Below are 27,497 nucleotides of genomic sequence, written 5' to 3' on the forward strand. Positions count from 1 at the left end.
GCTTCATAGGGAAGTGGTCCCATAGGGAAGTGGTCCCCAAAACTGAAAAAGCTACTCTAGATATGTACTTGGTATTTCTAGTTGAATACTAGTTCCCCAGATGTCTCAATTGCTTTTGGTAGCGTTCACCTTGCAAAGAACAGTTACTTGCACATCTTTCTGGTGAAAAAAGCCCAAGCAGTACGAATCACCAGCTGGCCTTCATCAATATACCAAATATAGTCCATCTATCTACTTGAGCATTCCACTTACAATTCCCTACGAGTTTCAGGTGCAAGCATATCATAATGATTTGCTGATATTTCTTGAAGATCCACTTGGGAAAAGCCGTGCAATCCATTCAAGCACACGCTCCACAACCTATGAATATGTTGCAATTTAAGAGTTTTAATCTGAAGATAAGCACAAAGAAGGATTTTTCATGCCAAGCAAATTGGGTTTTACTTCAGTGCAGAAATATAAACAACAGTCAAGAGGAAGCATCTATCTTCTTATGTATTTCATCATACCTTTATACAGAAATCAATTATACATACCTCATCTCCTTCATCAACAAAATATTTTTCTTGTTCTTTGTTATAACTTGTAGCATCTATATTAACAATGTTAGCCATATGCTGAGCAACGACTAATTCTAGTCGATGTGTTTGCAATTCAAGTTTCCTTGATAGTTCTTTATTCAATACCTGGAAATGGAATAATTAGAAAGTTAAAAAGAATGCCCACAAATGATGATGATGATGATAAGGTGAAAGAAATGAGAAGCTGTTAAGATGATCGCCTGCAACTTAGAAGCTTTCGAAGATTCTCTTGTGAGCTTCTCCAAAAAAGAAGATTTCTCTGCTACCAGCTGAAAGAAAAACAGCACTGACAAAGTATTATGATTGACTATTACCAAGGTTTCTTGTTTCAGAGTTCTAACTAAATAAATATATCATAATTTTTCCCAGAAATGAAGCATCTAATTCTTGACATGAAGCTACGCTACATGATCGTTTAAATACAACCTATCACCCTGATCATGCCAATAAAATAAGATTGCATACCTCTGTGATGAGTATATCAATATCGTTTATCAGCCTATGTTCATCAGATGAAAGAGTTGTGGGGGAAGAAAAGCTGCCGAACTTTAATTCACGGGGTCCAAGTAGTGTCAGCACTGGCAATGATGAATTGTCTATATCCACATGTGATGATGAATCTTCTGGTTTTACAATTGGAGGGGGTGCATCAAGGGCTGGCAAGTGATCAGAAACAATTGTAGCAAAACGATATTCTATAAAGTATTGAATGAAGTTGATAACTACAAAACAAAAGAATTCACAGCTAGCATACCAAGATCATTAGTGGATGTTGAGATTTCTCTAGTTTCTCTTTGCACTGTTTTTGAGCCATCATTTACCACCATCTTTTGCAGCAACTTCTTATCTGCAAAGTCTCTCTCCCTTTCTCTCAGATTTCTGGCTGCAGTTTAGGTTTCTTTTGTGCTGATAATAATGTTTCCTTTTCTTGTAATTTAATGCTTTTAGGATTTCTTGCATTTTTGGGTTCCTTTCGTCTGTCTAATCTTCAGGTAACCATCTTGCTCCCTAAACGAAGGTACCCAAGGTTGGCACTTATGTCATCAAGACAACTGGCTGAAAATGGAGACATTCATTGTTGGTATGCTGAAATGTAGCAATGGTTCGAGTCACACAGAATGAGTATAAATGCACTACCCCCGTTCCAATATAGCTTGGACTGTCCCCATCTAAATATCACCAATGTGGAAAAGAATAGAGTGATTCGAACTGATATTATTAACTTGGAAAACAAGATAACATGGATCAGCCCCAAAATACCACTTGGTACGAAGATGGCCCACTATAAGACACTTCTTACACGCATCGGAGGATGGATTCATCATCAACCCACCTTATATGGACATACATCTATCCTATGCGCTGCGTAGTGTGATAGGGCAGCTGCGAACTTCATCACATCAGTTACAGATTGACGTAGGCAGATATACACGACTACCTCTAGAAGAGAGAATTTGCCAATTGTGTCATCAAGGAGTGGAATCCGAAGAACACTATGTTTGTCACTGTAGTGTTTTTTATGAAAATCAGAGGGAGATACCATTGCTTCTTTAAACAAGGCTTTGGCCCACTACGCAAGGTAATGGAATATGAGGACCAACGGTGCCTAGGACTTTTCTTGCTAGAGGTGAAGAGACATAGGAAAAGTTATTGAAGGACAATAATACAGCCACACAAGCTCATCCACAAAGAACAATCACAAATTTCTTTAGCCCCATCACTCCTACTAATGCTACAAGTCACTCACAGGATACACAAATGGGCTCCCGACCAGGACATAACAAAGGGGTTACAATTGATTGGGCAATAGTAATTTGTTGTGCACATAGGCCCCGGCCCCATGGACCACGACCTCGACACCCTTGTCATCGACAGATAAAAGCCATTATCTCCCACCATCGTAGGTGATTCCCTCGCTTCGGAGACATTTCCATTCTGGATCGACCTATGCTAGAGATCTTTCGAAGACAAAAGCTACAATATATCTAACTTGAGAATCTCACATGTGCCGAAAACCAGATTCCCTCATCTCTTTTTATCTTATATACTTTTATATTTACAAAGTATTATTTTTTTTTTGTTGTTCTCAAAGATGAGACAATTTTATATTATATACTTTTATATTTATGGAGTATTATTTACTGTTTTTTTATTTATTTGTTGTTCTCAAAGACAAGACAACACTTAAGATGTAATCTCTTGTTTGGTCTTAAAGGCCATTTTAGCCTGTTAAAAGAGGTTAATATATCTTTCTTTCTTTCTTTCTCCCTCTCAACCAAAAATGTTGAGGAAGAGAGATGGTTACCTGAAGATTAGCGAGAGAAGAGGAAATGTTAACAGGAAGAGCTCATACGCAATGATTAATGCCTTACAATAACATTGAATTTCCGTTGTTGAAAAAAACAGCACTTTTGAGCAATATACAAAGGAATGAAAGATAAGACTGCCAAGAACAAAAGAGGGTGCATTAACCCTAAATTTGAGAACATCGAAGCTTCATTTTAAGATAAAAAGTGAGTGGAAATCATTAATGAGGAGCTCCTAGATGAAAAAAGGTAAAAGACCAGAACCTAACAACATCAAAGCTGAACTAAAGAAAGCTTAGGTCAAAATAGACAACAAAGTAAAAATGAAAAACAAAGCAAGAGAGTCTATCTTGAGAGGGGAACTTCACAACTTGCAACCACAATTGGCAGATCCTTTCACAGATTTGCATGCATATTGGCCCATCTCACATCCTAGCTTATGTGAAGAGTGCAAGAGCGCATTCAAGAAAGTCTTATAATAAATCAATCCTGCAACTTGTGTAAAAGGAGTGCCTTATAGTGGCCATTTTCTTACCAAGAGACCTGGGGAAATTTAATGATATAGGTTTGGATCACTCTATCCATATAACAATAAATCCATCCTGCAACTTGTGTAAAAAGAGTGCCTTATAATGGACACTCTAGCACTCTGGCTATTTTCTTACCAAGAGACCTGAGGAAATTTATGTTATTCGTAACAATCGGCAACGGTTCGGTTTTCGGTTCGGTTTAGGTTTGGGTTTTTTAAAACGGTTCGATTCAGTTTCGGTTCGGTTTCAACAGTCAAAAACCGCGGTTTAAACAGTTTAACGGTTTTTTTTTTATAATTCTAAAAAGTTTAAAACAATTCTAAAAATTTTGAAAAATTGTTTTTAAACAATCTTTTCATTTTTAGAGCTTATTCTCACATTTTAGGAACATCTTAAAAATTTTAAATAATGAAATATTATAAATTTTTAAAAATTAAAAATTTGGCCTATGTTGAAAACCGAAACCGAACCACAAAACCGCGGTTTTTACAATTTAATGGTTTAACGGTTTGATAAATGTTTTAACGGTTCGCGGTTTGGTTCAGGTTTCAAAAAAATTTAACGGTTCGGTTTGGACCCTCTCAAACCAAACCAAACCGTTGCGATTGTTAGTTATTGACTTGGATCACTCTATTCTTTTCCACTTTAGTAATGTACAAGTGTGGAAAATCAAAGCTATATTGAAATGGGGGTAGTGTATTTTATAGTTATGCCATGCAACTGGAACTCTTCCATCCATTTTCGGATAACCAACAATGATTACCTCCATGTTCAGCGAGTTGTTTTAAAGACATAAGTGCTGATCTTAGGCACCTTTTCTCAGAAACCTCTCAAATACGTTGGATGGCAGTCACTAATTAATGCCTCTGTCAATATTGGGGCTGCTCCCATCTCCCCCCCATAATATCATGGACCACTAAAGCATTGCTTCTTATCATGCGGGTAGTGATAAAGAAATGGTCTATCCAAATCTGTCCAGTTATGTGCCTTATGAAGGCTTGGTCTCCAATTTTTACTCCATAGAGAAGAATTAGTGTTAGAAGTGTATCTCAAACTTCTAAACCACAATATTAGTTCTGTGGTTATTGGAATTGGGTGCAGACATTGTCTTTCAAGGGCATCAAGGGCTGCATATCCATGAGAAAGTTGAGCAAAGCCAGAGGCAGGCTCCTGTAGGGAAATGGAGGCTGTATGAATGTTACTCCTAGATATGTGTAGGATCGTGCATCTGGCAGCTTTTTTTATTCCAAGAATTCTGATTCAGATCTCATTATCCATGCTTGAATGGTGTTAAATACCATCAATTTAGTTATACCATGATTGACTGACGGATCTGTCCACGCTAAATTATTTAAAGCATGATTTAGTTGTTTTGTATTCCATCCAGTGAAGTCAGGAATCAACACAATGCATCAGCATATAGTAGTATCAATGGTTATGCCTGCTAAGCATGCTCCTGAACCACCCAATCTCTTGAAGTAATTAGATATCTCATGTACATCAAGACTGACGAGACAGGTGATAGTGGGCATGGCACTGTTGTTTTTACTCCAATCATGCTATAGCCACGAATTCAACCACCCAATAGGAGTGCACACGTTCTTGGCACTGATTCATATAGAGAATAAATTCCCCATTGCACATCTAATGGGACTCCAAAGGCATCTACTTTCTGCATGAGCCAAGCCCGGCATACAGCAAGTGTCGAAGGCTTTGCAGAAATCCACAAAACAACAATAGATTCTCCTTCAGGTTTCTTCCCCCAAACAACGGCTCAGAGAGAGGAAGAAATTGAATCACCCTCGAGTGTTCTATCTGAGATCATTATGAGATACTCAAAAGTCTACATATGGTATTCCTCACAGGATGACCAAACAAAGGATATGGAAAATATCTACTAGAGCTGGAGTCTTGACTATCACCTAGTCATCTACAACAAGATGTGAACTCATGGCCAGATTCTAGTGCTCTTACATGTTTCCCACAAGGAGGTGGTGGGTGGACAACTGAATATATCCTCTCACGACAAGCAAGCAACCCAAACAATCAAAACCTTCACTATCCCACCCTGCCCAATGATGACAACTACATTTATCTTTCCATACCCCTTGCCCCACAACCACCACCTTCTCCTAATCGCGCAACCTACACTCAATCATACACTTTACCCATTAAGTAGTATAAATTTATGTCCTATTAACCCATTAACTATTAGACTCTTGTTCAAAATACAACCCCTGATGACCTCACCTCCCAACTATCTACCATACTCCATACCTCTGCCATCAATAGTTTCCCTTCTCCAGAAGCCATATTCCTGAGAATATACCCAAAATCATTGGTAGGATAAGGAATGTAAAGAGACGTATCGGCAATTGCATACAAATGGCTCCCCAAGCAAATGATTGGTATTCATATTTGGCTTACATTAATATGACCCACTAAATGGAATAGAATATTCACAATCTAGGCTTCTATTCTATTTGCTCTTTGCTACTGCCATGAAGTCAAAGTCTTGTTCAACCATGCATCACTGATTTGAGTAGTGAGATTGTCATAATTATATTGACTCATTACATGAACAGAATATTTCACATAATTTAGGCTTCTATTCTTTTTGCTTTTCTATTCTTTTTGCTCTTTGCTGCTACCTTCATGAAGTTCAAGTTTCTTCAACCATGCATAAGCGATTTGAGTAGTGCGCTTAGTGTCCCTCTCTTTTCCTTAGCAATGTCTTGTGTACATAGACCATGACCATCTGGAACACAGCCTCATCACCCTTGTCATCAGCAAATAAAGGCCATTATCACCCAGCACCAAATGTGCTTCCCTCGCTTCAGAAATCTCTCCATCTCAGAGTAGCCATGTAGAGATTTTTTGCAGGGCTGAAATTTCAGTTGTGCAAGTTCAAAACTTAAGTTCATTATCACCTGGCACCAAAAGTGCTTCCTCGCTTCAGAGATATCTCCATCTTGGAACAGCCCATGTAAGAGATTTTTTCTATGGCCGAAATTTCAATTGTGCAATATCAAAATTTTAGCTTATTAATATCTAGATTCTTTGATACTCAAGGTTAGTTATATTTATTTCGATTTTGTTGTTATCAAAGATGAGAAAATATTCTAAGATGTAATCTCTTGTTGGATCTTATAGACCATTTCTTTTATTTGAACTTTTCTAAAATTCTATACTAAAATAAAATTAACCTACATCATGGGCCTACGCATTTACAAGATGAAGAAAGCTTGACTACACTGTTGCTTATCTTGTTTTTCTTTGCTATTGGGGCTTCTCTAAATAGCTACACAACAATAAAGTTACTCTTCATCATGAACCTAAGCATTTAGGAGGCGAAGATAGTTTTTCCTTCTGGTTTCTTTTTATGGGTTTTTCTAAAATATTACACTAAAAATTAAATTTGCCTCCCAAAATATTTAAATGAGGGTAAAAATAGACAATAATAAAGCAAGTCTTCCCTATGGACAAAAGCATTTAGGAGGCGACAATAATTGTGAAAAAGAGATCATGCATGAGAATATAATACATAGAAATAAAAACATTATGCGCAAATATTGGTAAATCAAGGTTCAAGACACCATGTGAAAGAATGCTCAACCATGATATGAACAAAAGAGCTATTAAGCCCTATCTTTATATTCTACTCTTAAAACGTCGTTCAAGGAGACCTACCATATTAATCAATAACATCTTTCAAATTTTGAATTCAGAATCTCACTGGACATCCATCAAAGAATCGGGCTCCTATGTATCCACTCTCAATCGATAAGTAAAGAGTGCATACCTTCTTGTAAAGCCTCCAGCATAGACCTCAGGTTTTGTCGATCTTTCTCCAAAGCTGTTAATTGTCCCCTGAAAGAAGTTCGGATTAGAGTCATACAATTGTAGAACGAATATTTGATTATTTTGAGAACATGATAATAGAGGCAATCCTGATACTTCTTATATATGGAATTGCATAATAAGAATGACATAATATGTAGTCTGGAACAATCTCATGAGTATTTCAATGTTTCGGCAATCTACACATAAAGCATATCTTACAACTCTTTAATCCAAGCCTAGCAGTACAAATAAATGAGCTATAATTGTTAGACAAGATAAACAACACCATTATCAATTTTTACTAATAAAAAATGTGATGGATAATATATTTAAACCAAAACCCTTTGGGTTCATTTCATTACTGACTGCAACAGAAAGAATGTGGTGGTGAAATAATTCAGGTCAGAGTGTGCTTATGTATGCATCACTTAATCTTCAACTTCCACAATGCCTGTATACTGTATCTCTGTTCATATATAAACAAAACATGCAACATATTCCCATGCATAGCACATAAAGAAATACTGGACCTCCTTCCTACCTGTAAAACTCAGTTTCAGAATTTAAGGATTCTAGTACTTTTTGTATCTTCAGCTCGTTTGAATGCAACTTCAGTACCTAATGAAGTCACACATGACCATTAGTTTCCATTTGTATAATAAAATAACATTACCTACCACAAATGATTCAATGGAGGTTGAGAACACACCATCTTATTTTGTGATTCCTTTGGAATAATTCCATCACATTGAGATACAATCCAAGCTTTTTTTTTAGGATTCCTCAGTTTACATTTTCCAGGATATTTCAATTTTACATTATCAATTTTAGCTAACAAATAAATATAGTACATCATTTAGGAATTTACCTTCTCTTCCAGACTAATCACTTCTTTTGCAAGATCCTTAAAATAATTCCATCACTTTGGGATACAATCTAAGCTGTTTTTTAGGATTCCTCTAAGGATATTTCTATTTTACATTATCAATTTTAGTTAACAAATCAATATAGTAAGTCATTCACGAATTTACCTTCTCTTCCAGATTAATCACTTCTTTTGCAAGAATCTGAGACCGCTCAAGAGCTGAATTATTCTCTTGTTGTGCCCTCTCTCTCTCTATCATGAAGCTATTTAAGACTAGCTGGTTCAGCAAAAAACGGCTCTCAGAATACATCAAATACATGTAAAATTGCTGATGTGTCGAAGTAAAACATATATTTACAGTCCCTACATTTTCTGGAAAATATATAGAAGACATATTATCCAAGTTGTCCAGTAGAAGTTGGACTAGGTATTCCAATTTGAAGCTACCCGACGGCAACCCTGGTTTTTATAAATGAATAACTTGGAATCTATGCACTGCTTTCATTTAAGATTCAATAAAAGTCTTCACTTTATGGGCATTATAGAAGATCCAATTATGAGCTACTAGTTTCGACAGTCGGTGACATTGTCTTACCGATTGAAATGCAAGTTCTTCTTTTTTCTTATCAATCTCATCATGCAACTGATTGATGATGGTGGCCTGCAAGAGCCTACAGTTACTTTAATAAGGATTTGACCAAGAACATACATATAAAGACAGCAGAAAAAGTTCACATACCTGTGAATTAAAATCTTCTGCAAGTAGAGTGTTCTGCTGTGACAAAGACTCTGATACAGACATCTGTATATCTAATGCCCGCTGCAATGCATACTTTTCCTGGGTCAATTCATCGATATGCTACCGCACACACAAACAGAAAAAGTGCATGGTCAAAATGGTGTTCCAATTAACTACTAACAAGATGAATGCAGGGGGGTGACCAGGACCATTTGGTGAAATAAGAAAAACTCGGTGGTATTCCAAAGTGTTCCCTGACCTCAAATAAATAGTCTTTAATATACCTGCTCCAAAGTAGCGAAATCATCCTGTGAAGGCACTATACGCTTATCAAACTTATTCAAATGTTTCTCAGCTTCTTTATTTCTCTCTCTATCCAATGAGATAGCTAAGGACAAGAGATTTGTTGACCCAGAGGAAGAAGTGTCTTGTGTACTCGCAGTTGGCTCAACAGATAATCTGTTAGGGAATGAGGCATTTGGTTGTGCCATAAGATACTGGAAATTATCTGAAGTGTCAGGTTCAGGTTTCATCCCATTTGACTTTTGCATAAACTGAAATTGAGAATCCAATTGATCCTGTTTACCGCATAGCATATTCCCACTGCCATTTTTCTCCTCGATAGGTGGTATGCCTAGGAAGTAAATTATCCAGAAAAAACTTTTAAATTTGATAGGAATTTACAGTTCTACAAATGGCATCGTTGTATGTGTAAAGTTATTAAAAAAACAGTGACATCAATACCCGTTTGTTGCTTTAACATGGTTGAGACTGAAAAAGAGACAGGCATGGATCCAGCTCGCCTCTTTGCATTGTCTTGATCTCCATCTAATAAACAGTTATTTGGGGAGTTTTGCACATGTTCACTTCCAATAACATTATTCACAATGGGGGTGGACTCAGATTTCTGCATTCCTCCGAACCATGGTGAAGGTTCATATTTCCTGTCATAGTTTGAAGAGTTTCCACTGAATTCAAGAGAATTCTGATAGTCATTATCGGAAATTGTAGCAGTAGAATAATTAAATTTTAGGGCATATGGCATTCCATGTACATAAGTAGACACTGTTTCTTCCAACTCATTCTTTAATGCTTGCTTAACAGTGTGTTCATGGAACCTTGCATCTGGAAATCCATTGACAGTCAGACTTTTACTAACATCTACTGCAATTTCTTCTCCATTACTGCCTTCATCTGTGGCATCGAGGCCTGCACCATTGGCAATGATACTCTTTCCAGGAGAATCACCTATTACATTTTCTGATGGATTATTCTTTTCTTTGTTTTTCTTTTCTTCTGCCTTCTTCTTCCTATACTCCAATAACTGAGAAGAGTTTTTAACCCAAATGTATGAGGTAAATTAGCTTGATCATATGACAAATAGCAATATAAATGCATAATATCACTTTAATCATGACCTTTTTTAAAGTAAAATGGGATGAAGCAACAATAACAGACAAAAATTATCAGTGAATCACCTTGCCCCCCAATGGAATGATGCCAGTCAATCATCATTCTAAAATCTTCCATGGAAAATGCAAAGAATCATACATAGTCTACTTCTATATGATAATGATATGATGCTAATCACATCTATACTATGAGAGGCACAAAATATACATTACATGATGATTTCACTTGCCATTGTTATGGAATTATTGGCCATATCCCAAAACCTGTGTGAACTTCATTCATGAGGACATTGAAGATTGTGAATCATGATATACAGAACAATCGTGCTAATACTGTGATATATATATATATATATATATATATATATATATATATATATATATATATATATATATAAATCTTTCCTGATCTCCAAGATTTTTCTGTTCTTCCTATGCATACATCAGATCTACCCTATCTGTATGCCATATAAATATACATACATACATACATATATATATATATATATATATATATATATATATATACTCCTTTTGTTGTATACTACTTTCAATCGAACCACCTTACCAAGATGTTATTTTTCTTGTTGTTGTATATAAGTAGTTCAATCGAACCACCTTACCAAGATGTTATTTTTCGTGTACAACTGGATATGTATCTAGGCCTCTGGCATCAAATTTTGCAAGCAAACAGAAAGGCACCCTGTGTAACATAATAACTTAAATACTTTCTTACTGGAATCAGTATACTTATAAATCCAGGACACTAAGTTCACCAGATTCTGGTTAAAAACCACAGGTTGACCTAAATACGTCATGAAATAAGATAGAATGTGAATTCATAACCTGCATACAGGGATATTTCACCAAAAGAATTAAAATGTGTAAATTCTGTCAATCTAGATATGTGTATTACTAAACTACAAGGCAACCACTATCCTGACCTTTAAAATTCAGGAAAATGATCTAAATCTAGTAATCTCGATATACAGATACAGTCATCTTTCCCCAAAAGTGAATGATAAATATGTGATTTTGAGCAACATACATAGGATGAAACCGGAAATGCATCTCGTCTGGACCTCAAATGTTTGAATAATGAAGCATAATAACAGGTAGATATCTGCTTTCGCAGTGTAAATCAGAACATTGAATCCAGAAAGCATTGATTTTCAAACATCGAGAAAAAAATGCTCTGAAACTAGAAATGATTATCAAGATCCATCGATCTAAAACTAAATGCGAGACAAATGTAACAAAATTTTGCTGCAATTATGAATTCCCCTCCTTCTCTATTTGTGTGCGTACCTTGCGTCTTCCAGATTCGAGCTGTTCCTTCTTCTTGGAAACAGAAGCAGAAGTTGAAGCAAATTTGGATGCGGAAGATGGTGGATCTTTTGGCATCTCCAAGGATGCCATGATTGTGCTCCGATGATATAATCAGAAGCATAGTTTTCCGAGAGGCAAGAAAAGAAACTAAGTACAAAAACAAAACGGGGATGAAAGATCACTCACACCATGGATCCTTTCCTCCTCTGCATTCCAAGGCATCATCAGAGGAGAGGAAAAATACTCATCAATTCGCCTCCCTTTCTCATTCTCTTCTATTTCTAGGTCTAGCTCTAGCTGTAGGGGGTTTAAGGCCATCCTTGCTGTGGGCCATGCAGACAAGACAGCAGGACTTGCTTTTTGTTTGTTTTCTGTTTTTTTTTTTTTTTTTCGGTAGTCTGCTTTTTGTCTGTTGGTTTAGGGTTTGTGTCCTGACCCATCTATAGACTATAGTCTATGATGAAGAAGAAGAAGAAAATGAGTATTATTTAGCAAATATTCTAGTCTTAGCAAAAACCATAAACAAAAGGGCCCAGCCGGACGAGCCGCGTGTGTCGGGTGCCCGTGTTTTAATGGCCAGCCGAGCCCTTTGTTTCTGGTTGGCCCACGCACCACCATTAACGCCAGACCCACAATGCATGCATCAGTTGGCCCGCGAGGACATTCACAAGTCCTGATTGTCCGGGAACCCGTAATCCGATGCTTGCGCTTTTCGTCAAGAAGTATGTATGTGGTCTAGTCTCCTCACAACTTCAAGGTCAGTTCTTCCCTTCTCCCTTTTATTGTAGCCATGTGTAGATAGCTAGCCAGTGCTCCTTTGTGGGTTGGGAAGAGTGGGGCATCAATTGTATGCACAAGTTGCCCAAACTGAATTCTTTCTAGGTACGCGACGATATGCGGTGGCAACGCGCCATGTTTTTGAACGCTTTGTTGGTGATGAAACCCAAATTGAACAAAGAGAATAAGTTCATACGTTTATGTTGCAAACCTACAATGTAAATAAACCATAAGGGAGAGAAGCACCAAAGAGGAATACACATCTCACTGTAGGTCTTTGGGAATTTACAGGTCTATCACTCTTACAGCAAATTCAATCTAAGATTGGCACTGAAGAGGCCAAAGGGGAACTAAGGCTAACGTCAATGATTCATTTTTCATGCGATGGAAAAAAGAAGAAGCAAACTCTTGGTGGAGCCCTTATCCGTATTGAAATGTGAATCATATTACTTATTCTATTATTCATACTCGTCACGAAATTATTGTTTTAAACAATATTTTTGGAAATGTAGAGAATACTTTTGGTAGCCACTATGACATAAGGTGACATTGAGTCAGGCAAGCATGCATGTTAACAAACAAACAAATAAAATAAGTTTAGCAAATGAGGGGGGAATGCCCAAGCTACTATAACGAGATGCCTTGGGCAAATTTGGGGGTTTTATTTGTGTAGGATCCTCAGTTTGCTCTCTAAATTTAACTTGCAACAAAGTTTGGACAATCTGATGTAAACTCATTACAAACTAACGATCAATAATCCAAATGTTAATTGATGATCCTTGATTTGGAGCTTTTTCAATTTGCAAACGACTTCGTTTGAAATTGTTGTCAAAAAGATAGCTTTTATCAATGCATTCACGACTTTTTCGATCGTGTGCATTTTCAATAACATAATCCAGTTCTTCTCAAACACAGTCTTGTATGTACTTATGGCACAATTGGATGTGTGATTGTACTTTGATTGTCACCATGGAAAGTTGGATTTATGCAAGGTGCTCTTATCTTAGGCCCTAGGTTGAAAAAACAAAATGCTTCCTTGCATGCTTCCCTTGGTGTAATGTTGTGGCCTTTCAACTCTCGACATAATTGCACACTTCCTAAAGTTTTGATCTCCACGATATTGTCGATCTTGCAAACTTGAAGGCATGTCTCAATGTTGACTTTCTACTATCTACACAATCGACATGATTTGAATCCAAATATCCAATTAACATCGCTTCACATCACCAAAGCTCAGGCCTTGGTTCATTGTGCCAGTTAGGTATTGCATGCTTCCTTTCACCACGTGTGCTTTTTGTTAGGATTCAACATGAATATACTTATTGCACCCAAATGTATCATGCCATTGAATTATGAGTAACTCTCCTATTTTCTGTTAGATAGATTAACATCAATGCACCCAAAGATTTGACCCAATTCATGTGGGACCAATCAAGCACCTTGATTATGTACTTCCCTCGAGATAGGTGAATCCCTTGATCATTCATGTAAGCCCAATATATGCTTCACCCCTTCAAAATAATTGTCAAATTGTTTGCTCAAGTTCTAGTTAAGCACTCGAATGTCTTCTATTAATTTTCTTGTAATCAAGATGCCATTCACATATAGGATGAGTAGGATTAGGTTTTGTTTTGTACGTAACTTTGAATATGAACAAGGATAATCATTTATTGAGAAATTTTTCAATGACTTCATAAATGATTTGAACTTTTGGTACCATTTGCCATGGACCTTGCTTTAGACCATATAATCTCATTTTAAGTACACGCGGGACCATTGGGTACATGAACTTAAGAGGTGATTTTGACATGGTTTCTTTTTGTAGCCCACAATTGTGGAAGTTGTGGATGTAGTCCGCAAGTGAACGTGCTCTTGACAATTTTGTTTCTCGGCATACTGGTGCATTCTCAAAGTGTGCAATTGCACATAGAATCATATGCATGAATAGATGCACATGGGTGTAAGTAGTATTTGAGTGAGTGTGCATATAATCACGTTTGAAGGTAATGCATGTGTACACAATTATTTGTGTTTGTGTATGTGCATATGAAAGTGTATGTAAACATTTTGATGTGTTGTATACGTAAGTGTGTGTAGAATTATAGTGTGAAAGTGTACATAAGCTTTCTAATTTGTTGTATATGTAAGTGTCTGTGCAAATTTGTAGTGTATATGTGTAAGTGTTTGCATAATTTAGTAAATGGTATATGTATATGCAAATGTGAACAATTATGTGCTTACCGAATCTTGAGGAGTCACCTTCCTCACCATAAGCTAATTGAACTTTGAAGGATTAGGCACGTCACTCCCCAATGGCAAAGACCACACCATACTTCAACACATTAGCACCCACTCCTCCACTCCATGCAACAAGGAAACCTCAAAAGCTTTTTAAGTTAAACGAAAATTAACACACACCTAATCATTATGCCAAGTAAGAAATATTTTGGTCTTCATTAAATAAATGATGCATAAGGTTTCTGTCCATGCATACGAAGGGCCGATGCAAAATTGCATAGCATTTGGTGAAACCTAGCATGGATGTGTGATTGGGATTCAAGAAGTAGTACCCTTCATGTTTTCCATGTTCAAGAGGATGTTCAAAGAGATGAAAAAGTTTGGATTGGAAATCAATAAACTACTAGATCAAAAAGGAAATTTCGATGGTGGTGATTTTAGACGATGGTTATAATACAAAATAGAGATGGTACAAAGAGGAATTCATTTGACTCAAGTAATACCTTTAACATGAACAAAATTGCTATGGTAACATGACTTAGATTCATCAATTAGGTTGTATTCTCTTACTATTTCTCAATAAATGAACTTCTCGTTAAGTTTGAACTTCAATAATCTAGATATAGTAAGTAAGATATACAAACGACGCCTTAATTATTAGCTGCACAACACATACAATTGAGAGAGTGATTCGTATTTGGCTTAAAAGCTCTTAACACAAACCACTCATAAATATTATAAATAGATAGAGGAAGAGAGTGTCTATAGGTGGCTCCTTAAGTCCGTTGTCAAATCTTGGGGTTCAATCCCGGACAAGCAGTGGAAACTAATGGCCTAGAGTACGATAGGGACAAAAGGGAATTTTCAATGGCGCGGTGAAATGCGTAGAGATCGGAAAGAACACCAAAGGTGAAGGCACTCTACTGGGCCAACACTAACACTAAGAGACGAAAGCTAGGGGAGTGAATGGGTTTAGATACCCCAATAGTCCTAGCCATAAACAATGGATACTAAGCATTGCGTGTATCGACCCGTGTAGTGCTAAGAGAATATTCTAACCCAATTGGTAAGGTTGTCCGGTGGAGACACAACGGTCATGTGTTCAACCCCTACATTCCACAATGGATTTGTGTGGAGTAATAGAGAGGCAAGAAAGTTGGGTCTCAAATCCAAGACCAAGGGATATTGGTCTAACCACTTCCCACTAGGGTAAACTAAGTTGGTAAAGGTTGTCCAATGAAGATCAAAAGGTGATGTGTTCAACCCATACATTCTACAAATGTGTGCACTAATAGAAGGTAAGAAAGTTGGGTCTCAAACTCAAGACAAGGGCTAGTAGTCTAACTACTTAGATCCTCCTACTTACCACTAGGGTAAACTAATTACAATAAAAGCTAAAAAGGCACAAAAGTGATTTTTATAACTGTTTTATAAAAATATTGTTCCCTTTCACGATGGGATGGTCATTAAGCTTATAGTTGTAGAACTACTTTATGTGCTCCCCTTCTTTCAATCACAAACTTGGTCTTGAGTACCAATACCAACGTCTTCATGTATCATGCTTCTCACACTTGGTCTTCATTACCAATGCCATTGTCTTCATGTATCATGCTACATACGTCAAATACTCAAATGTCACCAGAATTTTCATATTTAGAGTTGTGAAGAGTAAAGACTATGCCTCCTCTAGATAGTAGGATAGGGTGAATACTTGAAAAACAAGGGGGAATACTTTTCAATGCGCGATATAACTGATTTTCTTTATAATTTCCCTAATAATATATTGAAATATGTAAGAAAATATGAAGAGAGGTTATGGTGAAAACTCAAATAGTTTAATGCATTGTAACTGCATAGCTACAAACATAGTAATAGGTTGATAATACTTTTCCAACATACCTTTATCACAAGAAATGCCAAAGTAGGTGGGGCTATTTACAATTAATATCCATGAACCAATACAAAAGAAGCTAACTTGTTACAAGTTGTCAGAAATAAAAAAGTATGCATAGCAATGATTCTCCTTTTTTTTCTTCATTCCTCTCTCCAGTAACCCTGGATGTCCAAAACAAGCATCAAATGTAATGATTAATGTTTAAAAAGAACAATGTTCAAATGTAATGGTTAATGATTTATCTCTCATTATTAAAGGACTGGATTCAACACCTTATAAAACGCAATATTTGGACTGTTAAGTGAGATTTTTTAATCTCAACATTTGGCTCATGTAAGAAGGATTCTAAAAATATACAATTCATCCTTTTGTGATGTCATTCCTCATTTACATTATCCCTTGCAGTCGCACATGCAGCTTCAGCTGCATTAGATAAGCCTTTACTCTCAAGCTGCCTCAAAAATGATTCTACCTCTTTCTGGTTAATTTTATACGGTGAAAAAGCTGCTGAAGGAAAAGAATGAGATGCCACATCATCTCTATATGCAATCAAGGCTTCATTTATTGCCTTGCCAACCTGGGCATATTGCTTACAAAACTTAGGTGTAACCTGTGAACAATCATGAAAAAGGTTAAGCAAAAAATAAGAATTGCAGGACAGATTTAAGTAAAACAAGTTAAAACTGTTGGAGATCCATTGCATCTTCTTGTATATGTAATCATTATATTTGACTTACTTTAGTATAATGCGGATGTTGCATCATACCTAACAAGTCATGATAGACTAAAACCTGCAATCCAAAACTAAAAACTCAAATTAAAGTCCTAAATCTTCAAATGAAAAAAACAATTCCCTTTTTTACTGGATGTAGAAATAATCATTATGGAGAATGTATGATGTGATTCAACCACTGAAAAAAACTGTTTTGTTTTGTTTTTATATTTACTCTTTAGTCGAATGGATAAATGCATGAATATCATATTCTACGCAGAAATACAATCTCAGTTCATTGAGGAGAGAATTGTAATCAAACACAGTATGTAATAATCATACATAACTAAAAGAAGCCTAACTAGGTATGCTATATACCTGCCCACTGCAACTCGGTCCCGCACCTATGCCAATTGTCGGGATACTCAGTGCAGATGTAACAGCAGCAGAAACCGGAGGTGGAAGGCATTCCAACACAATACTGAAGCATCCAGCCTCTTCTAAGGCTAGTGCATGCTCAACTACCTTTAAAACATCATAACAAGCAAGTGAACAACAAACTATACACGTCAACGGGAAAAATATTCCCCCCTTTTGTAAATTGGGAAATTATATGCCTATCAACCAGGAGACACATTAGGAAAATGCATGAGTTATGACAACAGGCATACTGTAACATTTGCTAGAAGTTGAAGGGTTTATTTATATTGCCCCCAATAGGGAAATTTTTGATACTTCTCTATGTTAAATAATACCTTCAAAGAAGCAAGAAATGTTATTTCAAAAAAATAGAAATGTATTCAGAAAACAAATTATGTTACCGCAATTGCACCAGAGGAAGTTTGACCTTGTGGTCGGAATCCACCCAGGGCACTGATTGCTTGTGGTGTCAATCCAACATGACCCATCACAGCAATACCAGCCTCTACAATTGCTTTTGCTGCTGCTACACGAGACCCATATCCTCCCTCCAGCTTCACAGCATCCATTCCACCCTCTTTCAGCATCCGGGTTGCACTTTCCACTGCCTGTAATAGTAAATTATGTAAAGAAATTGTAAACGACTAGCACAAGAGATGTATACAAAATTGTAAATTTATTGAACTACTAAACGACAATCGAATTTCGTCAAGTTTAAACAAATCAATACAAAAGATAGGCTCTTGCTTACTTTCATAATTCTTCATGGTATAGATTGTATATAAATACACGTGTATTGGATTTTCAGTTCCTTATCTTTCAAACCAACCTGTGAAGAGCTTCTTTCATAGCTACCAAACGGAAGATCTCCTATAAGAAGGGGCCGACTTGCACCCCTAGCTACAGCTCGACAATGCAAAAGCATATCATCCATGGTAACCGGCAATGTTGTATCATGGCCATGGACCACCATTCCTAAAATCAAGGGTGAAGATTTAATAGAAGAGGTAGTAAAGTGAACGTTTTAATTAACAATGAGCAAGGGAGCATGCAAGAGACAACTCCATTATATGTATATCGCATGCAGTGTGAGCACTATATTTAAGAAATAAAGACTATATCTTGAGAATCTCTCTCCATATTTTCACAACTCTTTGGTACATACCCACATACACACACATCTAGTATTAATTAGCAATGAACAAGGCAGCATGCAAGAGACAACTCCATTGTATGCATGACATGTGCGGCATGAGCACTATATTTAAGAAATAAAAACTATACCTTGACAAAATTTCTCCATATTTTCAAAACTCTCTGGTGTGTGTGTGTATGTACATATTTGTTCAAATGCATGTATGCAATTCTAGACATTTAGCAATCAGATTATAAAGGATGCAAAGTCAAGGGAAGCTCATTTAAAATTGACATGCACAAATGAAAAGTGAAACCCTCTCATCAAGAACTAACACTAGGGTATACCTAGTGAATCATTCTCACACTAATAGAAATAACAAAATTCAAGATAAGATAAGCAGTTGAATCTCAGTCATAGAAACTATAGTTAACCTACAACGAAATGCAAAGTAACCTAACCAGTACCTAAAACTAGCGTATATTTGGCTATTCATCATTCTCATTTCTAGAAATAGAACGAGGCAAGGTAATCTAGATTCTCACCAACTCAATCTAATTCATACAAATATCAAAAGTCAAGATAGACTACTCACCAACAGAATCACCCACTAAGCAAATATCGATCCCAGCTTGGTCGACATGCACTGCAGAGGGATAATCATACGCAGTGACCATTGTAATGGGCTCTTTCTTTATATATTTGGAGGCCAGGTGTCGAAGAGTAACTCTTTTTGAAGGGGTTTGTGCCTTAGGACCTCCATATACAGTAGCATCAGGCAAGTTACTATACATCCTCAATGTTGCCATTCTATGTTTCACTCCTAACCTTGATGGAACACACATACTGCTTCCCAATAGTAGTACATCCTCACAACAACAAAGTTTCTCAAATATAAGGCGCCATGCTCGAGACATCTGCACAATCTGAGCAATGATGGGAAATTTATTGTTCAAATCCAACAGTTTAAATTTTTGTAAAGATAAAAACCTACACATATTACATCACTTCCTGAGTTTGAATTTTGAAGTTTACAAATAGTTTTTGTAAGCTTAATAATGGACATATTTTGCATCCATTCTCAAGTTTCTGTTCAAAAATTCAAGTATTACTGAAACAATGTTCATGCAATTCAAGTAATTGCACAGTGATATTCTAACCAACTTAAGCTTGAATTCAAACAAAAAATTAATTCAGTGACCTGGAAAAAAATTCATCATGTTCTTGACATATTAACAATGAGGGAAAGTCTACCAGTTAAACCAGCTGTTTTGAAAACATTTGTGAGCTAAACTAACTGATGCCCTTTGTATAACGTCTTAAGTTTTTGAATCAAAACAATTTCCATAATTTCTCGAACACAACACTATAAGATTAAACTCATTTTCATTGCAACTAATCCAAAATGTTATGCATATATATACAAGTCTGAAAAAGAGAGAACCGTTTTCCACACATACACACAGTGGACCTCAATCCTAACCCTAAAACTACCCAGGGGACCTCATATATCTGTGGAGATCACACCTAGCTAGTACTGAAAACAATGATATGGCAGTTAAAACCTACGATCGTTCTTAAGGATTGTTCTTAAAGAAAAATGTCATTACTAATATCTCCAACAAAATACCTACATGAATGATACTAGCACTACCTACTACTATTGTTATTGCTACTCTAGAGATGTGGCAAACTTAGCACTCAGAAAAAACCTATAGCTTGTAGGAGTCCACCTGAGAGGATCAAAGGGGGAAACATATTGTTACCTGTTGTGTGCCATATCGAGGCCAACAAGGCAATACATCCATACTCTTCAATGATGTTCTGGACAATATTGTTGACACAATCTACATTTGCTATGCTATGGACAAGGATTCACGGTTTAATCGGTCACTTACTTCTTGATTCCCACAGATTCCTTAATCAATTCTGGACTCTGGACTCTGAACTTTGAATCGCTACATGCAACAAGCAATGGAGTATGAAACCCCAAACACAATCATCGACACACAGGCAATCGGAGAACAGTGATGAGTGCACAGAAGAGGGAAACGTCGACACACTTACAGGCAAATAGGCAAGCGCTACAGAAGAGGGGGCAAATATCAAAGAACTCAATTTTTTACCTTTTTTTCCAAACTATATAAATAGCTGGAAATTCTAGCACGAATCACTTCCAGCTGTCCCCCACATTGGCCAGCAAAAATCCCAACCTAATCGGAACGCTGACACTGTTCCTTGTTCCTGGGACATTGCCCAACACTGTTTACAACTTTATATATACAACACTTCAGCTGCAGTAATCGGGTTTTGTGGAGCCGCTTACAATTGGATAGGTATATAAGATTATATAAAGCATGCTTCTCTTTTAAGGAAATCAATTCATCAAATCATCTCAGGTTTATGAAACCGTCTTTGTTTGCATCTTTGAATCGCCATGAATTAAGCTTTATTGCATAACTGAAGGATAAGTATGCCATTCAACGACTTTGATCACTATTCAGACAACAGACCATGTTTTTACTACTTGGGTGATGAGTGGGGATTAATATTTGCAAGATGTTGAAGGAAAAACAGAAAAAATTTAAAGAGCATTCTGAAAGAAAAATGTATGCATCAGATATCAAAGCCTAGAATAGGAAAGGATGAATCATTAGAAATAGCGGCTTTGGTCATTAGCGTAATTCACATGTGTATAAATCAGAGACAGATTCCAAGAATCAGTAAGTCAAAAGATGAAACTTTGGTCGTAGCATAATTCACATGTGTATGAATCAGACATAAATACCAAGAATCAGTAAGTCAAAAGATGGAACTTTGGTCATAGCATAATTCACATGGATATAAATCAGACTTAAATACCAAGAATCAGTAAGCCAAAATATGAAACTGAACCTGATTAATCAGGAAATCAATTCAAGCACGAGTTTGTTGAACATGGAAAGACATCAAAATACATGCATATATATGTACATCAGACCAAAAACAAGAAACCCAGAAATGATACCAAAGCCAGCCAACAAACTCACCTAATGTATGGGCAAAAGAAAGCAACAAGATCTGCGTGGGTGGGGAGGCCAAGAGCTAGAAATCCTTTAGCAAGACAGTTCTGAGTGAGATGGAACGGATGAGGATCCGAATGATGATACGGAGAGACAGAGGGCATGGAAGGGATATATTAGAAAGGCAATCACATCACAGAGGACAAAAGGAAAGGGGGGAAAGGGGTAAGAGAGAGAGAGAGAGAGAGAGAGACAGGGGAAGGAATCTACTGAATAAAGCATGGAGAAACCCTAAAAAACACAGAAAAAGACAGAGAAACAGAAAGGGGGGGGCAGACACTAGAGACAGAGACAGAAACAGAAACAGAGAGACAGAGAGAGATATGAAGGTAAAAGAGATAGAATACTGAGAGTCCAAAAATATATACATACATATTCCACATTTTAAACATTCTCAGTATGAAATTTGAATGTATTATGCCCACCACATGGTCGGCTCGATTCAATTATGTACCCAATTGTTCCATTCGATTCAATCTATGATTCCGTATTCCGATTCGATCTATGATTCCATATTCCGATTCAACCGAATATTCACATTATTCATAGTAATCACCTTTGTTTCGTAATACATGTTCGAGCACCACTCGTCTCATTCGATCTGGTCTAGTTTGAATCTGATCTGCAATTCTGTATTCGATTCCATCTAATATTCATGTGTATATGTATAGTAATCACCTTGTTCGTACATGTTCAAAGCATTACTAATTACACAACCCCCCTGTGACTCGGGTCGGCCCCCCACACAAGTAAAGGGCATAAAATTTGGGTACCACAAGGACCTAGAAAGCCGGATTCTCATAGCAACAGACCTTACGATCAAAGAAGAGATGCCATTGATAAGCTTACTTCGAGAAATTAGGGACGTGTTGCATGTATTTTTACATGGATATGTAAGGAGTTACCCCCCGCCCCCAAAAAAAGGTTGTAACACATACCGTCCCAATTAACAAAAACATTAGATTCTTCTAACCAAAGGCCTCGACCTATGAACCCTTGTTACGCACGCACAACAACAAAGTGTGTGACGAAGTGGAAAACAATGTGAAAAGCGATAATCATCTACCACGTTGAATATACCATGTGGGTATCCCTAATAGTAGTGGTCCCAAAGAAAAACAGTAAAATCCGAGTTTATGTTGACTTTCTGAAAAGTGAACGATGCCACCATTCGTGATAGTTATCTCGTGGCATACATAAAACATTTACTTGAATGAGTAGTCGAGAAAAAGGCATATTGTTTTATAGACAAATTCTCAAGGTATAACCAAATAGTGGTTACCCCCAAAGATCAACACAAGTCTATTTCTATTACCAAAATTGGCACCTTTGCCTATAGACAAATGCCTTTTGGACTCACAAGTGCTTTGAGCACCTACCAAAGAGGGGCCAACCATATTTTTGCTTCCAACCTCGGAAAATGCGTAGAACTATATGTGGGTGACTTGTGTGGTAACTCAAGTTGAAGTGCACACCTAGGATTACTCATAACCATATTTGAACAATGTTAACTACATATTTTATCTTTAAATCTCCTAGAGTGTCACTTTTGGGTAAAACATGGTCTAATCCTTGGGCATGTAATATTCAAAGACAATATCTTAAAGAATGAGTCAAAAGTAAAACTAATACTTGAACTTACCCCCACGTAAGAATGAGAAAGCTCTATAAAGTTTCAAGGGTTATGCATGATATATCATCCACAATTTATTGAAATGTTTGTGAAAAAAGCACGATCATTGCATGGGGTTGTTAAAAGCAAGTGTATTGAATCATTCAAATGAATTAAGGAAATCTTGTTTATACACTAACCCCTCAACTTTCACTTTCACTATAGGTAGAGTTTTGGCTTAACCATGAGATAATGAAATGGAGTTCTTGATTACCTTTGCAAGTTGTTTCCACCATGGAAATGGAAGCTTTAGCCATGAAATATGTAGTCCAAAAGTCTATACATTGCCTAATGAGTCATTACATAACATTTTGCCTTTTGGCTAATCATCTGGCACTATTATATTTAATTTAATCGGCAAGACTTGGTCCACGGGAAGAGTCTCTCGACGGATTGTCGCGTTATTAGAATTTCATTTTAAAGTTATTGTGTGAAAGGGGGAAGATCACATTCTTGGTGATCATTTCTCTTTACTTGAAGTGGGAGAAGCTCGCACAAAAATAGAGAATGAGGCGCTCATTGTTGGGTTATTTGGGGTTAATGACAAACTAGGCTCCAAAGCCCCATATAGCTTTATGGACACTCCATACCTTATATAAGATGCCCATGCACCATACCCCTTTCCAATTGATCCACAGACAAGAGGTGGTAATGCCAATAGAATTCATAGTCCCTAGTCTTCGAGTAGTGACTCAAGAAAGATGGGATGGAAACCCACTAGCCACAAGACTAGAACACTTCAAATGCTTCACGGAAACCAATTTTTAAGCCCTCCATGCTCCTATTGCCGAAAAAGTTCATAGGAGAGTGATAATAAAGTTAAAGATAAGGATGTTGAGGAAGGTAAAATGATTTTGTTGTTGTCTGCACATCAGTTTAAAAAATAAATAAAACTTAGAGTGGAAGGACCATATATTGTATAACAAAACACGAAAACATGAGCTTACAAGTTAACCACGTTAGATGGTGAAGAACTCCTAAAGTTTACAAATGCTAGTAAGCTTAAGTGATAATATGGAACTACAACAAAAGAGATGCTATTACCGTTGTGTAATGATGTACTACAAACTAAGCTAAAAAATTAAGTAAAAAAGAATGTGAGATTAGAAGTTGATCTTATCAACACATGTTAGTATCAATTGGCATCATTTGCAAGTTGATACAAACAAAGATAGATATACAAGCAAAAGTTTACACAACAAACTCTATAAATACTAACAAGTCACATTTGAGGTTGCAACATCTCATTAGCAATGTACAAAACATCAAACTTTGGTGGTGGAAATAAAAAAGATGGTTGAAGAAGAGGAAATACTACGCAAACATACCATGTGAACCCCTCAAAGCCAAGGTAGCTAGCACAAAAGATCAACATAATAAATTATGAGAACAACTTATCAACAAGCAAACCACTTGTACCAAGTTTGTTGCCCACCATCACGAAGCAATAACACAACTCAAAACACAAATGGTTGAGGCATAAGCACAAACAACTCATGAGTCGCAACAACTTGGCCACTTCATAGACAAGCACAATATTCTAAACACTCACTACAACTATGTAACTCCAAGAAGAAGCAAACTACGAGCATGATGACCTCGAAGACAAATGGCAACCACGTGCGTGGGTGGAACCTTCAAGGTTTTAAAATAGGAGATGGATGATATTGACAAAATTAGAGACGAAGACTTTGGTTAAATGAAACAGATATGGAGGATAAAGATAATGAGTGCAATATATGGTAGAGAGAGACTTGCCCAAGACCTTTATGCTTGAAAGAGTTAGCATAACCAAACGAACAAGTTATTAAATAAAGAAGAAAATAAACCATTTTCTAATTATTAGAGAAACTTAGAAGTTTTTTAATATCTATCCCACCCATCCTACTCCATTTCATAATTATAATGCCCTCATAAAGCTTTTCCCATGCAAGATTAGGCTAAGCAAGCCCAAGAGGAGTTACAATGACTAAAAGCACAATATAGAAGAAAATCAACAAATGTTTTAATTATAAGATAAACTTATAATTGTTTTATTTATCCTCTCCACCTGACATCATAATGAGGTGCCCTTATACATACAAGGATTCCCAAATTATTAGAGCTAATCATGCACCACTACGTGGCGCATATACTTTAACTTGTAAGTTTTAATTATTAGAGAAACTCACAATTCTTTTATTTATCCCTTATTTAGGGTTCCCCATACTTGATAAGGGCTAAGCATGTGTTACCACTTGGTGTACATACTTTAGCTTGCACTTAAGGACTCCTAAATTATTTCTTTATCTAATTATATGAGAAAATCTATTAAAAATTGTAGTTATTATACATATAGGTATCTATATTGTTTATAGATTGGAGGTACAAGGTTTGAGTGTCTTCCTCTCAATAAAGTTGTATTTGGATCTATGATGTTTGGTCAACTTTAAATATTATTCTTTTGTGCACTTGTTTACAACATGAACATATCAAAACCATCCTTTGCTTTCGAGGTGGTTCTACACCATGTGCCAATAGTAGCACAACAATGCAATGTGCTTAAAGCACAAGTTATTATGGATCTATGTCCTTCTAGCATTCAACAACAATCTTCTTCGAACTTTTCGGAAGACTTTTGTTGATGGATTCTATGATGTCATTTGCTCATGTGGTGAGGACTTCTACACCCTAGGTAACAAAGTCTCAACCTTGTGCATTGGCCAACTTGATGTGACACATGAATGGACAATATATGAATTAGAATAGAAAATAGGCCATGGACATGACAATATTGTCTCGGATTGCTTCTTTTTTTTCTACCCACATTGTGCAATTGTTTGTGGCCACAATTATTTATTTATTGCCGGTTTGAGTGACACGATACTTAAATGGATAGATGAAGTTGAGACTCCATCCATAAAAATAACATGAATGGGAATATTGGATGGCATGCCTTCAATGTTGGCCAACCCATTGTAGACCACTATGCCACACCTTATGAGAGTCCTTTCATAAGCCAAACATAAAGCATCTTCCTCTATGAGCATTGAGAAGCACGTCATACCCCAAGTTGATTGATTTGGGTCATCATTGCACATTGTTGAGAAGTTTGTTGGCAGCAGATGTGAACAAGATAATGATATCTATGAGATCATTCTCGATTCACGACCTTTCTTGTGTGTGATTCAAATCATGACAAATAGCTAGTGATGGCATGTGAAAGATTGCAAACTCGAATTCCTACGGGATATACATCAAGTGAGCCACCCTTTTGTATCTTAAATAGTTTCTCTCAATTGAGAATGGAGCCTAATACAAGAGTTCGTCTTCATCGAAGTTTGTTTCTTGAGCATTGTTCTTATGATTACTCAATTAGTGTCCACCCATGAACAACCTCACCAAGAAGAGAGTTTGAGGGCTTGCAAGCATACACAAAGGAGAGTCTTCTTGCTAAATTTATCTGACATTCTCAATCACCTACCATAATCTCTTGGCACTATGACATCCTTTCTCACCTTACCTTGTGCTCTTCTTTTGGCATACCGCTTATAATGCTTTTCAAGTTTGTATAATATTTGTGTATATTTCTTGCAGTGCTCCTCGACTTCAAGTTCTAGGGTTTTATCATGCTTTCTTGCTTGGAGACCACTTCGGATTTGTTAGGACTAGGAATCGACAACAATTTAGTTTCGGCTCAACCAAATTATTTTTTTGTCCTTGTTCAAGCCAAACCAGTTAACTGGCTTAAGAGTTTTCAAGTGAAGCCGAACTTATCCCGAAACGAGTTTGACAGGGTGCAAGCCGAACAGAGCCGAGCTCAAACTGGTTAAGGAAGCTTGAGTCTGAACCAAGCCTAGATGTCATCGACTCCTAGCCAAACATTGTAACCCATTACCCAAGAATATTAGTAACGAAGCCTTTGTTGCAGCAACCTAAGACTTTTTTTGTCCGCACATGTGACACCGTAAGCATCACACGCAGGCGGGGAGGCGGGTATTGT

General features: G+C 36.7%; 2 protein-coding genes across 6 annotated transcripts; both read right to left on the reverse strand.

Annotated features, from left to right (window-relative positions):
- Positions 1–258: 258 nt before the first annotated feature.
- Positions 259–11,963, reverse strand: LOC147856214 (uncharacterized). Of its 4 annotated transcripts, none has more exons than XM_087329676.1 (12): positions 11,792–11,963; positions 9,609–10,188; positions 9,149–9,498; positions 8,865–8,984; positions 8,721–8,786; positions 8,292–8,402; positions 7,802–7,878; positions 7,220–7,287; positions 1,327–1,428; positions 1,047–1,225; positions 537–686; positions 259–360 (listed from the first exon to the last, which is right to left on the reverse strand). In XM_087329676.1, the coding sequence occupies exons 1-12, from the start codon at positions 11,921–11,923 to the stop codon at positions 283–285; spliced, it is 2,013 nt and encodes a 670-aa protein (XP_087185802.1). In that variant the 5' UTR covers positions 11,924–11,963; the 3' UTR covers positions 259–282. The 4 variants fall into 4 exon arrangements, with proteins under 4 accessions (XP_087185802.1, XP_087185801.1, XP_087185803.1 ...); XM_087329675.1 differs by having other exon boundaries at positions 1,047–1,237; positions 1,336–1,428; positions 11,792–11,962; XM_087329677.1 differs by having other exon boundaries at positions 1,047–1,237; positions 1,336–1,428; positions 11,585–11,927.
- Positions 11,964–16,738: 4,775 nt separating this feature from the next.
- LOC147856215 (3-methyl-2-oxobutanoate hydroxymethyltransferase 1, mitochondrial-like) lies at positions 16,739–21,831 on the reverse strand. 2 transcript variants are annotated; one of them, XM_087329653.1, is made up of 7 exons: positions 21,811–21,831; positions 19,377–19,707; positions 18,476–18,621; positions 18,048–18,254; positions 17,605–17,751; positions 17,252–17,305; positions 16,739–17,124 (listed from the first exon to the last, which is right to left on the reverse strand). In XM_087329653.1, exons 2-7 carry the CDS (start codon positions 19,696–19,698, stop codon positions 16,891–16,893), a joined length of 1,110 nt encoding a protein of 369 aa, XP_087185779.1. In that variant the 5' UTR covers positions 19,699–19,707; positions 21,811–21,831; the 3' UTR covers positions 16,739–16,890. The 2 variants fall into 2 exon arrangements, with proteins under 2 accessions (XP_087185779.1, XP_087185778.1); XM_087329652.1 differs by lacking the exon at positions 21,811–21,831 and adding an exon at positions 20,680–20,787.
- Between the last annotated feature and the right edge of the window lie 5,666 nt (positions 21,832–27,497).

The sequence above is a fragment of the Azolla caroliniana genome, unplaced genomic scaffold, assembly GCF_043228905.1.
Source record: "Azolla caroliniana isolate FFs.n. ecotype wild unplaced genomic scaffold, voAzoCaro1.0.p SCAF_13, whole genome shotgun sequence".
NCBI lineage: Eukaryota > Viridiplantae > Streptophyta > Polypodiopsida > Salviniales > Salviniaceae > Azolla > Azolla caroliniana.

Excerpts from the sequence above, each read along its gene's own strand:
- LOC147856214 (XM_087329675.1), bottom strand. The coding sequence starts at position 11,923 with ATGGCCTTAAACCCCCTACAGCTAGAGCTAGACCTAGAAATAGAAGAG. Across the intron at positions 10,189-11,791 it reads AGGAGGAAAGGATCCATGGT|TTATTGGAGTATAGGAAGAA; the intron begins GTGAGTGATCTT and ends AACTCTTCTCAG. Across the intron at positions 9,499-9,608 it reads CATGTTAAAGCAACAAACGG|GCATACCACCTATCGAGGAG; the intron begins GTATTGATGTCA and ends TTTACTTCCTAG.
- LOC147856215 (XM_087329653.1), bottom strand. The coding sequence starts at position 19,698 with ATGTCTCGAGCATGGCGCCTTATATTTGAGAAACTTTGTTGTTGTGAG. Across the intron at positions 18,255-18,475 it reads ATGAAAGAAGCTCTTCACAG|GCAGTGGAAAGTGCAACCCG; the intron begins GTTGGTTTGAAA and ends TTACTATTACAG. Across the intron at positions 17,125-17,251 it reads AACATCCGCATTATACTAAA|GTTACACCTAAGTTTTGTAA; the intron begins GTAAGTCAAATA and ends GATTGTTCACAG.